The 16,015-nt window shown below is 34.6% G+C and overlaps 1 protein-coding gene across 1 annotated transcript in view; it reads left to right on the forward strand.

Annotated features, from left to right (window-relative positions):
* The window catches only part of LOC110467020 (transient receptor potential cation channel subfamily M member 1-like), a 51,612-nt gene that overhangs the window by 17,626 nt on the left and 17,971 nt on the right, over positions 1 to 16,015 (forward strand). Inside the window, exons 5-14 of the mRNA XM_021523884.1 lie at positions 3,526 to 3,706; positions 4,779 to 4,936; positions 5,451 to 5,667; positions 6,449 to 6,614; positions 8,249 to 8,402; positions 9,136 to 9,208; positions 9,940 to 9,960; positions 12,918 to 13,024; positions 13,899 to 14,030; positions 14,518 to 14,580. Of these exons, the coding sequence (XP_021379559.1) occupies positions 3,526 to 3,706; positions 4,779 to 4,936; positions 5,451 to 5,667; positions 6,449 to 6,614; positions 8,249 to 8,402; positions 9,136 to 9,208; positions 9,940 to 9,960; positions 12,918 to 13,024; positions 13,899 to 14,030; positions 14,518 to 14,580 (1,272 nt within the window). The remainder of the gene's footprint in view (positions 1 to 3,525; positions 3,707 to 4,778; positions 4,937 to 5,450; positions 5,668 to 6,448; positions 6,615 to 8,248; positions 8,403 to 9,135; positions 9,209 to 9,939; positions 9,961 to 12,917; positions 13,025 to 13,898; positions 14,031 to 14,517; positions 14,581 to 16,015) is intronic.

A 16,015-nucleotide genomic window follows, 5' to 3' on the forward strand; every position in this document is an offset into this window, starting at 1 on the left:
GTAATCAGATGATTGATACATTTACCCTTACAATGAAGATATTTGGAGAGAGAGAAAATGACAATCTACATCTTCGTGTAACTAAAAGTTATAAACTACATTGGCTACACTATAGGATAACCATTAGGTTTTTTAAACAATTCTGCATGTAAATTTGGACTTAAAAACAACCCAAACTGTTAATTTCTGTGATGCAGAAAGGGAGACAGTCATACATGCATACATGCCAGAATTCTTGGAGACCAATCTGTGATTATACAGTTTTTATAAGGGAATTGAGGTGAAAATAAGGGAGGTTTTATTCGCGGCATTTTTTCACGGTAAAAAGACTATCTTACTCAACTAAATCAATGAAATAAAGCTCAAAATCTTTAAGTAAGGAACTTTGTTTTGACTTTGGCAGGTTTTTTTTTATATATCGAATATGATTATATATATTTAATAGCACAAAGTTAACAAAACAAAATACCACATAGTTGAGATATACTGAAGAAGCAGATTTTACTTTAAATTTAAAAATTTAGTTGGACAGGCCACTATTCACAGCAGCCACAGTACTACTGATGTTCAGTTTAAACTTTGAACTATGTATTTGGATGGGTTTGTAAAAATAAGGATAATAGTTGTCTATGTTCATTTACATTTGAACTTCTTGATAATGTAACAGAATGTTGAAACATGCGTTTAACAAGAGGACAGAAATAATCAGCTGTGAAAGTGAAGAAAACTGTGTTCAGTATTTGAACTTTTAAATTACATATTTCAGCATTCAGAACAAAGACTTTTTCCATCTTCTTCTTGACATGCCTCTTATATATTTACTGGTCGTTCTCTTTACTTTCGTAGTGAAATTATATTTGTAAAGAAACACTTAGCCGGACATAGTATTAATCAAAGTTTCTAGCAATGAACTAACCTTATAAACATGACAAAAAACATGTTTTATGCTAGTTCTACTGACAGTGTGAGGTATCAACTTCACGGGAAATTTTGATGCTGAAGCCGACACCGTCGCGTAGTGGTTGAATGTCAGGCATTCTGTAGTATCACGGAAATGTAACATGTCCTATGGGAATGAATGTTAATGGCTTCTGTTAATAAGTTTAAAGGATATCCTCTTTTCAAGAACCTCTCTATGAGATTGGCGCATTCATGTTCATGTTCACACTAATAAAATAGAATACAAAATACAGGGCCACATCACATGCCAAAGTGTGAATGCCGTGTACTTAATATCATGTAACAGATGCGGAATGCAGTATGTCGGACAAACATCTATGACGATTAATACACGCATTCGCAATCATTTATATAGTATCATTCACAAACACCCGGACAAACCGGTGGCGGGACATTTCACGTCTCCCGATCATAACATACATAACGTCATAGTTACGGGTATTGTTAAGGACGTCACGGATACCAACCGTCGTCTCAGAACAGAAGAGAGTTGGATTCGTATGCTACGTACAACTCAACCAGAAGGTTTAAACATTATAGCTTGATGGCCAACACGAAACAGACAACCCGCCGCAAACGTAATACTACAGGCAAAAAACTAAGTCTACCGTGTATCAGATGCGGGAAGACGTACATTAATCTCAGGAATTTACGGAGACATGCGGACATAGCACATGGTCTCATACAAACATGGTATAAATGCAAACTCTGCAAACGCTCTTATGGGAGAGAGGAAACGTACAAGAAACACCTCAAGGACAAACAACCGGGATACCACGTGGAACCGGGGAAGTTTGAAGACCGCACCAGAGCACAGGCAACCAAACCAGACAACAAACGCCCATTTGAGGTGCTTACGAAAAGACAATTAGATCAAGTGAAATTCAGAGTGAAACCAGGACATGGGATAACTACAGTGGGACCACCTTGCAAGCAATTCAGGCCGGTACTAGATGAAACTATAGAGTTACTCAAGGCTGACCTAGAATTATCAGAGAGTGAATACACGGCATCCACGCCAAATACATCAGAAGAAGACTACGCAATGAGAGACTACAAGACTTTGGGATATAAGTCTCTATCCACATCCACTGTTTGTCAGGATGAACTTGAACATTATAACTCAGTTTAATAATATTTAGGGATAAAAGAAACTTGTACTTATGTCTAACTATATATACACATTTATACACATATATATTTAAAATAGTCAATGAATTGTATGTACATTGATAGTATTTCAGGTATTGATACTATAGACTAGAATGCTCATCTACTAATAATAACCGTGATGGAACTTTCTAGAACGTTATAAATAGATATCACGTGACGTTACCTGTATTACGTCACTATACACAATATAGATGTGCCCAGAATTTTAGTACTTCAGGGGACATATTTTGTTATCAAATCGTCCTGAAGAAGCCCACTGTTCGGGCGAAACCGGTAGACATACCCAATAAATAAGATTCAACTTATCCTGAGCTTGTTGCGATTGACTCCTACGCTTATTTGATATAATTAGTCAAACAGGGTCATAATGGACTAGACAACGAACTACTTTTGGTACTCAGATGTCATTCATTTACACAACAGGTAGATTGCATAAAACTCTTCCAATGGAAGCACCGGTGAACGTGATTAAGGATCATTATGTTGTACAGAAGTATTTTTCATATACATAGCAAAGGGGAGGTATTATCTCAAAAATTTACAAATGAAGGGGATTAGTGGGGTAAAAATGGTCACACTAACCTGAGTATCAGTTTTCTGTTGACCAGTCCTAAATTTAAACTATAAACACATACACAGTAAGAAGTTAATGATGCCATTTTTGTCATTCACGCTTCTTATTTACTTCCTTGGGTTTCTTCATTGCTTTACTGTATCTGTCTCACGCTGGATGTTTCCACTATTCTTTCAATAAAAGTGATAAAGATATTAATATGAATATAAATATAAACTCTATATTTATTTTGCAACAATTATGAAACGAGTCATTGCAACTTATATTTATCACTCTTGTTGGCCCGGATGACCCGATGTTAGCGCAAGGGGGATCTTAATTAATGTGGGAGGAAATCCGAGTTCCAGGAGAAAACCCATTCGGTCAGGCAGGTGATCGCATACCTTTTACTAAGGCATCCAATCTGGGAATCAAACCTCGGCCACCTTGGAGAAAGGCGGGTGCTTTATCCACTGCGCCACCTGTCCACCCAATATTGATATATAGATTACATGTACCCCCGATATGCTGATTTCTGAAAAGAATCACATAGCCTAAGCTAACTGTGAGATATCATAACTATAACTGGGGTGAGTGAGATATGTTTTTTCTGAAGCCTATATATGCATGTATCTGAATAAAAAAAAAAATGCCCTTTACAATTTGTTTATTTTTTGTTATAAAAAACAACCTATTGCCCTGATGTTAAGGAGATATTTTCCTCTTACTTTGCCTTCAGTAGGTATTAATCATATCAGGAAACAAACTTTCATATCTCCCTACTACCAGGGCAGTGATCATATAACGGCCGATACAGATAAATGTCCCTTCCTTTACAGTACATCAGACTGGCCAATGACACGCAGCCGGAGCTGGTACTGGATATCATCCTAAACTACTGGAAACTGCCCACACCAAAGCTCCTCATCTCCGTCACTGGGGGTGCCAAGAGGTTCGACATGAAACCAAAACTGTTGGAGAAGTTCAAACGTGGCCTTATCAACGCAGCTACTAGCACAGGTATGTACTAGATACATATATCAGTTTATTTTCAGTAGGAATTCAATTTTTTCAAATAAATAACAACTTGCAGATTCTATTACCCTTTAGAAAAAGCTGCTAGATCTACGCCCTACCAGTAACCTATTAAATAGTGTATATTCCGTCTTTGCATATTTCAGAGTTATCTTCTCTTGTGAGCAGGTATTGATTGTAACACGTCATTGGTTTGTGTGAGAAAATTACGTCGTTTTCAAATGACGTAACAATCAATACCTGCTCACAAGAGAAGATAACTCTGCAATGTGAAAAGGCGGAATACACTTTCTGTCAAAAGAGGACATGTCCCGGGTCGAGTGACTTATGAAATATACAATTTCGTCACATCGTTGTACAGTTTGACAAAGGAACTAATCGATCTTGAAACGTTAGGACACGTTAAATAGTACATTGTTTGTGTACAAAGTAAAACTTTGATATAATGTTTTCCCAAACTAATGAATCTTATTGAGGGTGTTAACTTATGGGTTTTTGCAGAAATATGATAGCATATATATACAGATTTGGGAGGGATTATCATGAGAAAAACATTTTTGTGATGCATCAGTTTGGAAATATGTACATGTATAGAGCCACATCACTTAGGCATTTAACTAAGTTCACTTCTGGTTTTGAGGGCTGAAAGACGTCAGAAAATATTTATTCTATTTATGTCATGTTTCTGTTAATATCATGTTTTTTTCTGACAAATGGGAAGTGATATTAAGAGGAATCTACTGTATCAAGGTTTTAACTTTGTCAAGCTCTTTCATTTCCAGACTTCTTTTTTTATTCCGAAAAGTTGTGTCACATTGATTGTACATTCATTATTCATAAATAAAAACTTTATCTGAAGAAGTAACGTAATTATTTAATGATTCAAAGAAACAAGGGTCAAATCATTTATATATATAGGGGTCACTTTTCTATAGCAGGCAAGATTAGTGAATTCCCAGAATAATGAAGTTATAATAGTAACATATAAATGTATTTGTTAAAATATTATTATAATATTAAAGGTATTTGTACGAGTGTAAATTTGACTGTTGCGTAGGTGCCTGGATCATTACCGGTGGGACGCACACAGGTGTGATGGAGATCGTCGGGGAAGGTGTTCAAGAGTATGTCCTCACTTATGGAAAACAGAAGGACATCGTCTGTCTGGGAGTACCTTTGTGGGGAGTCATCGCCAATAAGGACGCTCTAGATGAGGTCAGTTTGGTCAGCTACATTTAGTAATTAACCCTATTGAAGGATGAGATATATGCAAATTTAACAAAGCTGATACGACCTGTCTATGGCATCTTGAAATAAAGCCATATGTTGAAAAAAAATGTTAACTTAACGACATCTCATGATCATATTTCGCAATGAAATGACATCACATTTCGGATAGGGCTTAAATGACACACATAACCTCACCATACGTATCATATCTTGGTACAGTTGCTTACGATACAAGGCGTATCACATATCTATTTAAGTAGTCAATTTTCGTAATGATTGAGTGCAGGATTTTACAGGTTTTACAGGCAAACAAAAAAACAAGAAAGTATCACGATATGATTTGATTCGATGAATCGTTTCAGAACACCAGCCGATATGGTATTGAAAATTATGAACTCATAAATGTCATGACATTACCAAATCACATCAGAAACATTTAAATATAAGCTAAAAAAAATCATGATATGTAAAATAATCTTTTTCTACCTGAATTATATAGGATGAAAATGGAAATTTCCCTGCGATATACTCTAAAGAAGGTCTGGATGCAGAGAAAGGGAAGAAAACGATACCACTAGATCACAACCACACCCACTTCGTCATCGTGGATGATGGATCCCGTGACAAGTTTGGGGGCGAGATTGAATTCCGGGCTAATCTGGAAAAGACCATCTCACACATGTCGTGTGATTCCGAGGGCATGTCCTCCAATCTCCGTAAGTATATTACTCACAGACTTCATATCCTATTTGGTTGTCATGAAATTTAAAAAAACAAATACAAACATGTTTACAAACATCGCTTCTTATGCAAGTTTGTGTTTTGATCTTCTGGGCTCAAAAACAAGGTCAGTGTTACTTTAAATAGAATTTTGTCAAGATGGCAATTCGTATGTGATTGTAGGTAGATAAAGAAGCCATTCAGATTGATCTGTCTCGTCTTTTCCCGCTTTGACCATCAATGCACAAGTTAAGTTTTGTTGGTCTAGCACTTATAGTTTCAGAGAAACTAACTTAAACACAAAAAAAAGATGCTGACAAAGTCAATGGACCATGGAAGGTAGGCTGCATCCAGCATTTGATGCATGGGTTGAGATGTACTACCTAAGATGCATCTATGGTTCAAGTTTGGTTGGTCTAGCACTTTCAGAGAAACTAACTTAAACGCAAAAACTTGATGTTGACGCCACCGCCTTCGACGGAAAAGCAACACCTTAGTCTCGCTTCCGTTACTTTGTGGCGGCGAAAAAACAGTTCCTCCCCATGGATCATAAATGGGGTTCAAACTCTTAGCAGAGCCTCATGTTTGACCCAAATTTATTATCACCTGGGGATGTATCGAGAAACAGTCTCTATCCAACCCCTATAGCATATAAAAAGAGTCTTACAATTTCACATGGGACATGTGTATCCTGTATATGTAGAGGCTGCAATAAAGATCATCAAGTTTATTGTTTTATGTCCAACTGTTACTGACTATTTGTCTCCGTTGTTACAGAGGTGAACACACCCGTCATCTCTCTGATCGTAGAAGGGGGTGTCGGGACCATGAAGACCGTTTCGGAGTCTATCAAAAACGGAATTCCTGTGTTAGTTCTGGAGGGAACTGGAAGGGCGGCAGATTTCATCGCCGCTGGTTACCTCTTCACCAAGGACATCATGAAGTGAGTGAAATAAATTTAAAAAAAACGGTGTTTACTTAATGTTCATCAGCGAATAAGTGTAAATAATACATAAACATGCACACAGACAAATGTGAAATTCAAACAGAATAAAATTTCTGGATGTTTTGATCTTGATCAATATTTGTATAGTTCAGTATTGTCATGCCAACCTCTAGGACCCTCTTAAGGTAATAGGATTGTGTCACCATTTCTCAGTAGAATTTCTTCAAATTTTGTAGTTATATTGCTTTAAAGTAAAGAAAAATTTCTGCAACAAAAACAATATAGGTTGTCAGAATTTACAGGATTTTAAATGGAAATTTATGTAAAAAGGAGTGAATTTTGAAAAAAAAATGAAAGACACAATATTTTGACAAAATAATGTCAATAAAAATGATACTGACATAAAATAGTATTGCATTAATGTATATCAATTTAATAAATGGTGAAATTGTGTAAAATTAATTCTCTATACACGATATGAAAATTGACATTTTATAATAAAACCATATACACATAGTAATTGCAGGCAAGAGTTGTCGTTCTTGAAAAAATTCACAGTAGTGAAATACGTAGCCGGTTTCCAGAAGTACAGAAAAATGGACACATGTGACTCATTGATAAAAAAAACCCTGAATTAATACCTGGATTGCTTTGGAATACTTTAATATTGAGAGAACACACTGTTCTGTCAATAATAAACATACAATATTCATCAGTTTAATATTAAACAGAATATGCGGAAATAATTGTGATACTGTCTCCCTACATTGGATTTTCAACTAGGGATGTACTTCCTGTTTCCGTTTATCAATACACTCCAATGACCTTAAGGTACATTGGTCTGTCTGAGCAAAGTCCTAGAGAAGGATTAAAGTTTGTGAAGCATTTCCAAGGTGTTTCTCAGTTTCACAATGCTTATAAGTCTTAAATTATCAAGCACCAAATGAAAAATAATACAACCAAGGGTTATAATCAAATAAAAAAATGTCAAATCATTAATCACTTATCATCAGCCATATGGTTTAGCTCTTTGTAGGAACTCATATGCTTGAGACAAAGTAGTGTCACATGTCAGCAATTTTCTTGTTTTGTTAACAGATGACTTAAATAAATAAATAAAATATACAACATTTGATATAGCGCCCTATCTAGCTAACATAAGCCACTCTAGAGTGCTTTACAGTACATAGATATACAATTTTATACAGTCAATGCAATAAGCATATATATATTAATCAATACAATATTGAGGAATTGGCAGGAGCTGCCTTATCAGGCGCTAACTACTAGTCCTATGCCACCGGGCTAATATCTCCCTATATGTGTATGCCTGTGTGTGTGCTGGAGATGTATCGTGTTCTGTTCGTAGTGGGACCGTGCTTCCAACGGTATCATTTATAGTGCCACCTCACTTGAATGCTACAGTACAGATACCACAACACCCGCCCCAGACCATTTTATACTACACCTGGGTTGTTGGAGTTGTGTGGGCAGGAGAAAAACACTTTCTCTAATATTCCATGCGTACGGCGACTTCGGGGATCGAACCCAGCCGCCTGCTTAGAAGGCCGGAGTGTTAACCACTCGACCAATCCGCCCATTTACTTACTAAATGCCTTTCTATTCCACAGTGAAGATAGGAGCCATTTTCCTCCGCACTACCAGCAAACCATGGAGGAAATCGCTACCAACAACTTTGAGTGGAAACCTGGTGAGACCAACAAACCTGCCAAGATATCTCTGTGCCTGAAACAGCTGGAATCCTGCCTCAAATCACGAAGAATGGTACAGTGTTTCCACATCACTTCGTCACATGTTCTTCTCACATTGACGAAAACTTCCTTTGATGCCCCTTGCCATTTTATTGCGGGGAGGGGTATGTAGTGCTACCCGTGTCCATCCCGCCCTGTTGCGATTCATTTTCGTAACTCTGCCGACTTTAATTCTGACAGATTTTCACGAACGTTCATACAAAGGTCGAGTATGCGAATCCTTTGGATATGTTTGTAATCGGGGTTCCAAGGTCGGTGCCAAGGTCACCATTGCTATATAATAAAGGTCAACCCACAAGGGGGCATCCACGTCGTACAGGTGTTTTAAATTACAATTTTACATGAAAAGCAACTAATTCATGAGGTAGTTTTACTCCCTCACGACGAGGTATTAACAAGTTGGAGGAAACAGGTGGCACTGATAAGCATCCATTACAGATTAAACATACAGTTAGAATGATGTCGACGAGGTAAATTCTTCCACGGCTGACATTGTGTCAATACTTGTAAAATACTAATTTTAAAGGCTGCGATTCCCACCTTAATGTCCTTTTAATCATCTTTTTTGGGTTGAAAACTGCATAGTTAACTTTTATAGTTCAAAACATAACATACTACTGAAGTTTTGCCCAGAAAGTTGAACAGCTGCAGAAATCAAAATGAAAAAAAAAATATGTGACATAATAAATTATGAAAGCAAACATAATTGTGATGTAGAGTTTTCAGAAGTTCTCTCTATTTTTCAGATAACTGTGTTCAACTTAGGTGATGCTGAAAACAAAGACCTGGATAAAGCCATCTTGAATGCCTTGTTGAAAGGTCAGTTTTGATGTTTTTTTTATTTATTTTTTATATTAATTTTAAAAACATATTTTAATATATGCTTCATGCCATAAATGAAATCCATTTTAGGCTTATCTTGCACATTGTGCAAAACATGAACAAGCTTGAATTTAGCTTATATACCAGGCATTGTTTGTAGCTAGGGGTAGAATTTAACTCATTCAATCCCGAAATTTCATAATGAACTATTCCAACCTTTGAATTGGAAGAGTTCAAATGTGTCTTTAGGGGTGAATGAGTTAAAACTCTGAGCCATGCCCCAGGTATCTTTTGGATTTTAACAATTTTAAAAAACAACCCTGAAGTCTACTATTGTTTTGCTGCAGTATGCTTCAGTACAGATGCTATTTACTCTGGAAGTAGATACCAATTGACCTTAAGGACGTACTTGACTGTGACATGCTTCTCTTTTACAAAAGAGTTCCTAAAGGAGGAAGCTTGTAAAATTCATTTTGATATTGATTAAAGTAATTCGAATTTCTGTTGTTAATTAATACAAAATTTGAAAAGTACACCAAAATGTGTAAAGTATAAAAACACTTTGGTAGTTTGGAATTCTTAAATTTATTCCTGGGGATAGTTCCCGACACAAAACTATCAATTACAACATGATAAATGGCCCAGTAAGTGACGTTGAGAACAGATTGATGTATGTATGTGTTAAAACACCGCCCACACATGTATGATATTTATCTGCCATTTTTCAGCGACTGTGGATAGTGAGGATGGTAATACCCATGTTGTTTGGGCCATTGTTTTTATGACAATTACAACAAAGCTTTTCATAATAAATTTACGCCTAATATGACATGCAGGGATTTATTTTTGAGGTCTTTAAAAAGGATCAATTTTGTACTGAAACTGATTCCCCCTTTTCCTCCATTTTGTTTAGAAAACAGAAGACAAAAATTAAGTTGCTAGGAAATGAAACGAAAGTAAAAAAGTCATTTTAGAATTGTCTCCCTTTTTAAAATTATTTATGAGTTAAATTAATTGAGACATTTTTGATGTCACGTGATAAAACAATTGATTCTATGGCTTCATTTTAAAATGATAAAATTCCTTAATTTTTCTGATTTTTCTGATTTTTTCTGAGTTTGGACTCCAGTCTGTTTCCCAAAATAAATCCCTGAAATGTGTGTACTGTAAACATCTTCGATATTTTGCAGTATTGTTTTGATGGTCATGAAGTTTTGTATTCATGGAATTCTAATTGTTATCTGCAGTGTTACCTAATGTAAAAATATTCTACAAAAAAAGACTGTCACAGAAATACTGTTTAGATATTTTAGTGGAAATCTTTCTTTAAAACTATTTTGATTGACTTTATAAAGTTCATTTCTAAGATTTGGAAAAGAATTATGTAAAAATAGCAGGTAGTTCAGTGGTTAGCGCACTAGCCTTTCACCAAGACAGTTGAGGATCAATTTTTAAAATCAAAAGTAATTTTTTGGTACTTTGTGCTAAATTTTAATTATGCTAACTACATTTAAGGTAAAAAAAACTTCACCTTACTGCAGAAATAAAACTGCTGCAAAAAATCTACCTGTATACAGTAATTGTAGCTACAGTACACTTTAACTTGTATCAATTGTTTTGGTTTTAGAGTATAAGATTTAAGTAATTATTAAAAAAAAACAATTACCAAATCTTAACAAGGTGCATTCAAGTTAGACTATCTAAATTGTAAAGTAACATGTTTGTTTAATCTGTTAACTGATTCACCCCTGAAGACACATTTAAACTCTTCTAATGCAAAGGTTGGAATAGTTCATTATGAAATTTCAGGGGTGATTGAGTTCATTGTAAAGATTTTATTGGTACATTGGAGTGGACATATTAAATATTTCTGATGGTTGTATTCCTAGGTGTTTATTTAATATGTTAATTGTTGGGATATATTGTTACTGTGGGGATATTTAATATTTTTTTTGTTTTACATAAATGTGATAATGTCTAAATTCTCACATGCTGAAATTTAAAAAAAAATTAAAAACATTTGTACATGTACAAATATTTGAGTCTTGTTGAAGTTAAATAAATTCAGAGTCTCAAATTTTTTTTAATGACCTAAAAATCTTGAAAAACATTAAAGAGGTATAGTATTGTGTGTGAAAAATAATAGGTAACTCTAAAAAAATAATTGTGATGGAATATTTATCTAGAAGATTTAGATAAATATTCCATCACAATTTTTTTTTTCTAAAATTTTTTAAAAAATTATCTAGATCTTCTAGATAAATATTTCATCACAATTTTATTTTTTAGAGTTACCTATTAGTTTTCACACACAATACTATACCTCTTTAATGTTTTTCAAGATTTTTAGGTCTTTAAAAAAAAATTCAGTTCAGTGCGAGATTGTGAAATTTATTCATTATTCAAACAAAACAAAAAAAACCCAAAAAAATGGCAGCTTTTAATTTTCATTTGGGAAGACATTTTCTTATGATGTGGTATTTTTTTTTTTAGTAAATGTCAAATAACAAATGTAACAAAACATTGAAATATACGCAGTAGAACGCTGAATATTCTGACCCCAATTATTCAAGAAAAAAATCCTTGCTTTAATACTGCGAGATCCGAAAAACTACTATTCAGAAAATGTATACATCTCCTGTTGCGTTCAGAAATATTCTGCTGTGTATTCCTAACTAAGCTTCGTTACTGGTTATAGAATTGGTCGTGATTGTGTTATTTGAATATTCATGTCTGATTGTATGTTAATTGAGTAATTTAAATATTTGTGTATTTATATGAATATTCATGTCTAATTGTATGTTAATTGAGTAGTTTAAATATTTGTGTATTTATCTGAATATTGATGTATTTATTCTAATTTCAATGTATGTTAATTGTATTACTGTATCTTTCTTGTTATACTCTCATCCACAAATTATGATACATGATTAACATCTATTGGTTTTCAATTACTCTTATTTATCCCAATATGGCTGTCTTCTAACATTTCATATTTTTACACAGCAACACATATAATATGATTGCACACCTAATTTGCATGAGGCTTAATGGCCGGAAGTAAAAATCCCTTGGTTAAGTTATTATCGCTCTGACCTCACGATTATGACCACGCCCACATAAGTCACTTCTTACCTCTTGCATGTGCTCAATATGTAACACAAACTTCAAATTGTGCGGATATACATATGTATTGTTATTGGTGAGCTTTCATTATACTCAAATTAAATAGTGCCTTTCCAGGTATAATAAAGTCCACCCTACTCCCCAGAGAAATAGTTTTTTCGATCTGAGTTATAAGATTTTATGTCCAGAATGAGGCTTTGCATTGCAGAGTTTCAGTTATAGATTTTTTTTTACGTATGGTTGGATTAACTCTGATAAAAAGTATCTTAACTTTGTTTTCATTTCATATGAGCTTTTATGAAACTCGTCTCAAAATTTTAATTTTTGCTCACCAAGGCTCGCAAAAAAAAAAACTCCTAAGACTTGTTTCATAAAATCTCATATGAAATAAAAACTCATTTAAGATCCTATATGTAATTGACCACAAGGGACCGTAGTTTATAATCTTAACTTCTGCTATATTACACAAGAGGAGGTATGGATCATGCTATAGGCCCCTGTGTTTATACATGTACAAAATTAATATTAAGTTGTACAGTTAATAACTCACTTTCAAAAAAATAATTTGTCTCTTTGACAGCTAATAAATCCAACCAATCGGCCCAGTTGTCCCTTGCCCTGGCCTGGAACAGAAGTGATGTCGCCAGAAATACAATCTTCTCCTCTTCAAAGAAGACCATATTTGGTGTAAGTATTTCACAGATATTCCTTATTTAAAAAAGAAATGGAATTTTATACTTCCTTCAGTTTGTTTTCATAAACTTGGACAGTTTTGTCATCCATTTGAATATAGTAACTCATTCCCCCCTACATATATAATCTGGACTTGCCCAGTCTTTGATTTGTTAGGTTCAAGTGTGGCTTTAGGGGTGAATAGGTTAAAGACATGCTTGTTTTTCTGTAAAGTAATTGTCAGTCAAAAAAACCCCAAAAAACCTGCTTGATTTTCATAAAAAAAAGCTTCCCTGAATTTCAAAACAATATCTATCAATAAAAATACAAGCAACCTTTAATAAGAAATTGCAATCACATATTACAAGGAGGTGGCCCTGTCACCAAGATGTCAGGTATTCTAAATGAATATGAATGGTTGTTGAAGTTAATGCAGTTAATATGATAGAGATTATTCAGACGTCACTAATCTGACTGTCCCATTATCTATCCACCGCTGATCCCTTTGTCCCACTTTTCGGCTGCATTTATCCAATTGTCCAGCCATCACTGGACACATTCGATTTCAGTGTTATTTAGATAAAAGCCAATTTTCTGAATGCACATTTTTTGCATATTTATTGGGTATCATAATTAATCGTTTTGTAAATTAGCGCAAAAGGTGCTGAAATTTGATTACAGTGTATCCCTAAAGTATGTTTTGCACATCTAGTTGTCACAATAGGTTATTGGGAATATATTGAATATTTTCTATATAAAATTATCCCAATAATTCCTCTGTATCACGATCCAGCCACTGTATCTAAATCCAGCCTCTGTATCACGATCCAGCCACTCATCGCTGGATCATTTCAGCCTCACTGTATTTATACCGAGTTTTCCTTAACAGGCTTCACTACACGACGCCATGACGACCGCCTTGATCCAGAACAAGAAAACGTTTGTCAAACTTTTCCTGGAGAATGGTGTGGAATTGAAGGACTTCCTCACTGTCAAAAACCTGTGGAATCTGTACGCGAATGTAGGTTGATATTGACATACTGTTCAGTGAAACCTCTCTTGTCTGACCATCACTGATACCAGTGTTTTTGTCAGATTAGACAAGTTTTCTTTTGACATACGAATAGCGGTACACAAAGAGGTGTATATACATGGGCATAGTTACAGTTCTGGTTTATACAGGTATCCATATAGTACGCACAGGGTTCAGTTTGTACAGGTTCCTTGAAGACCGTTTGGTGATGGACATATTTCATTCTAGTGTCGTATACATAACAGCCATTTTTCCGGATGCACATTTTGAGTATTTAAGGGTCATCATAATTTGTTGTTTTTAAATTAGCACAAATTAAAAATTGCTGAAATTTGATAACCCCTAAAATATGTTTACAGCTAACATCTGATTTGCACTCAATATGTATGTTTACAGTCATATGTTTTTTCTATAATGCTGTGATTAAGACTCTGTGAAAATGTGATAAAATAACTATTTTCGGTAATTACTTCAGTGTCTCAATGACAAGACTGACCGGTCAGCCCAACTCTTCAACAACCTCATCATGTACCTCAAGGTAAGTCCTATCTCTCTAACTGACCACCACACTTATCACGCTGACCAGTATTAATGACTAGCGTATTGTTTTTGTACTAGAGATGCTGACCGTTGTGCTTAATGTTCCTTGTCTGCTAGGATTTAAACCAACCTCACTGCATGCCACAAAATAAAACTTGAACAGCATGTAGATTGTAGGACTAGGCCAATTATCGTAAAATAGCTATGAACGACTCTTTAAGGCTTGCTGATTTTGATAAACGACGTCACTTTGTCTGGATCAATTATCAATACACCAATGGACAAATTATCGTAAAGTATTGATTTACGACTCTTGAAGACTAACCACAGGTACTGATTTTGATAAACGTAGTCACTTTGTCTGGAACAATAAAAAATGTCACTTTGTCTGGAACAATAAAAAATGTCACTTTGTCTGGATCAATAAACAATGTCACTTTGTCTGGAACAATAAACGATGTCACTTTGTCTGGAACAATTAACAATGTCACTTTGTCAGGATCAGTTATCAATACACCAATGGACAAATTATCATAAAGTAATGATTTACGACTCTTGAAGACTAACCACAGGTACTGATTTTGATAAACGATGTTACTTTGTCTGGAACAATAAACAATGTCACTTTGTCTGGATCAGTTATCAATACACAGATGAACAAAAAAAAAAAGCATGCACAGTTTTATAGAAATTTACATAAAAGGTTTGAAATGTTCTAAGTAAGTACATGTAAGTCTTACTTGTACTACATCTTGCTATTGGTAGGGCTAGCAATGGAAATCTTTCATGGGTATGATTATACAGATAAAAAATGGATGAAAAATTGTCAACAACATAGAATTGTTCATAGTTCATGTAGATGAAGGGATCTAAGCACTCAAAGTTAAAAATTCATGATATCATTAAATTGTGTATTCCGCCTTGGTCACTATCACTTTTTAGGTTCATATTACATCATATTCACCGTCACAAAATGTCCAAAATTGTACAATATATCTATAATCAATCGTTGTACAAAATTGTTTATAAAAAAGAAATAATTAAAATGTGCACCAGCGTAGAATTGTACTTTTCTGGCACATTATACGTAGATCAATAAATAATGCCACGAAAGTTAGGGATTACACATGTTGATATTACAATCAGGTGCTGAAAATACAGCCATATGTTTCAGACTGTGACATCACAGGAGTTTGGACTTGTTCTTAGCTGTCTGTAAAATATATTTATTGAATCGGAGCAACTAGCAAGTTAAAGGGGAATGCTGCAAATCTCAAATTAAAATATTATGTTGACAATTCGTGTGCCCTCTCACCAGAAAAGTGAGACTTGAAAAATGATGTTTTACGAGTTCTATGTATTGTTGGTGAATTGGTGAATGTTGATTTCACACTTGCATGAGACAAAATGTCATCAGAACTATAATTTGGACA

This window comes from Mizuhopecten yessoensis, unplaced genomic scaffold (genome assembly GCF_002113885.1).
Source record: "Mizuhopecten yessoensis strain PY_sf001 unplaced genomic scaffold, ASM211388v2 scaffold11153, whole genome shotgun sequence".
In the NCBI taxonomy this organism is placed as follows: domain Eukaryota; kingdom Metazoa; phylum Mollusca; class Bivalvia; order Pectinida; family Pectinidae; genus Mizuhopecten; species Mizuhopecten yessoensis.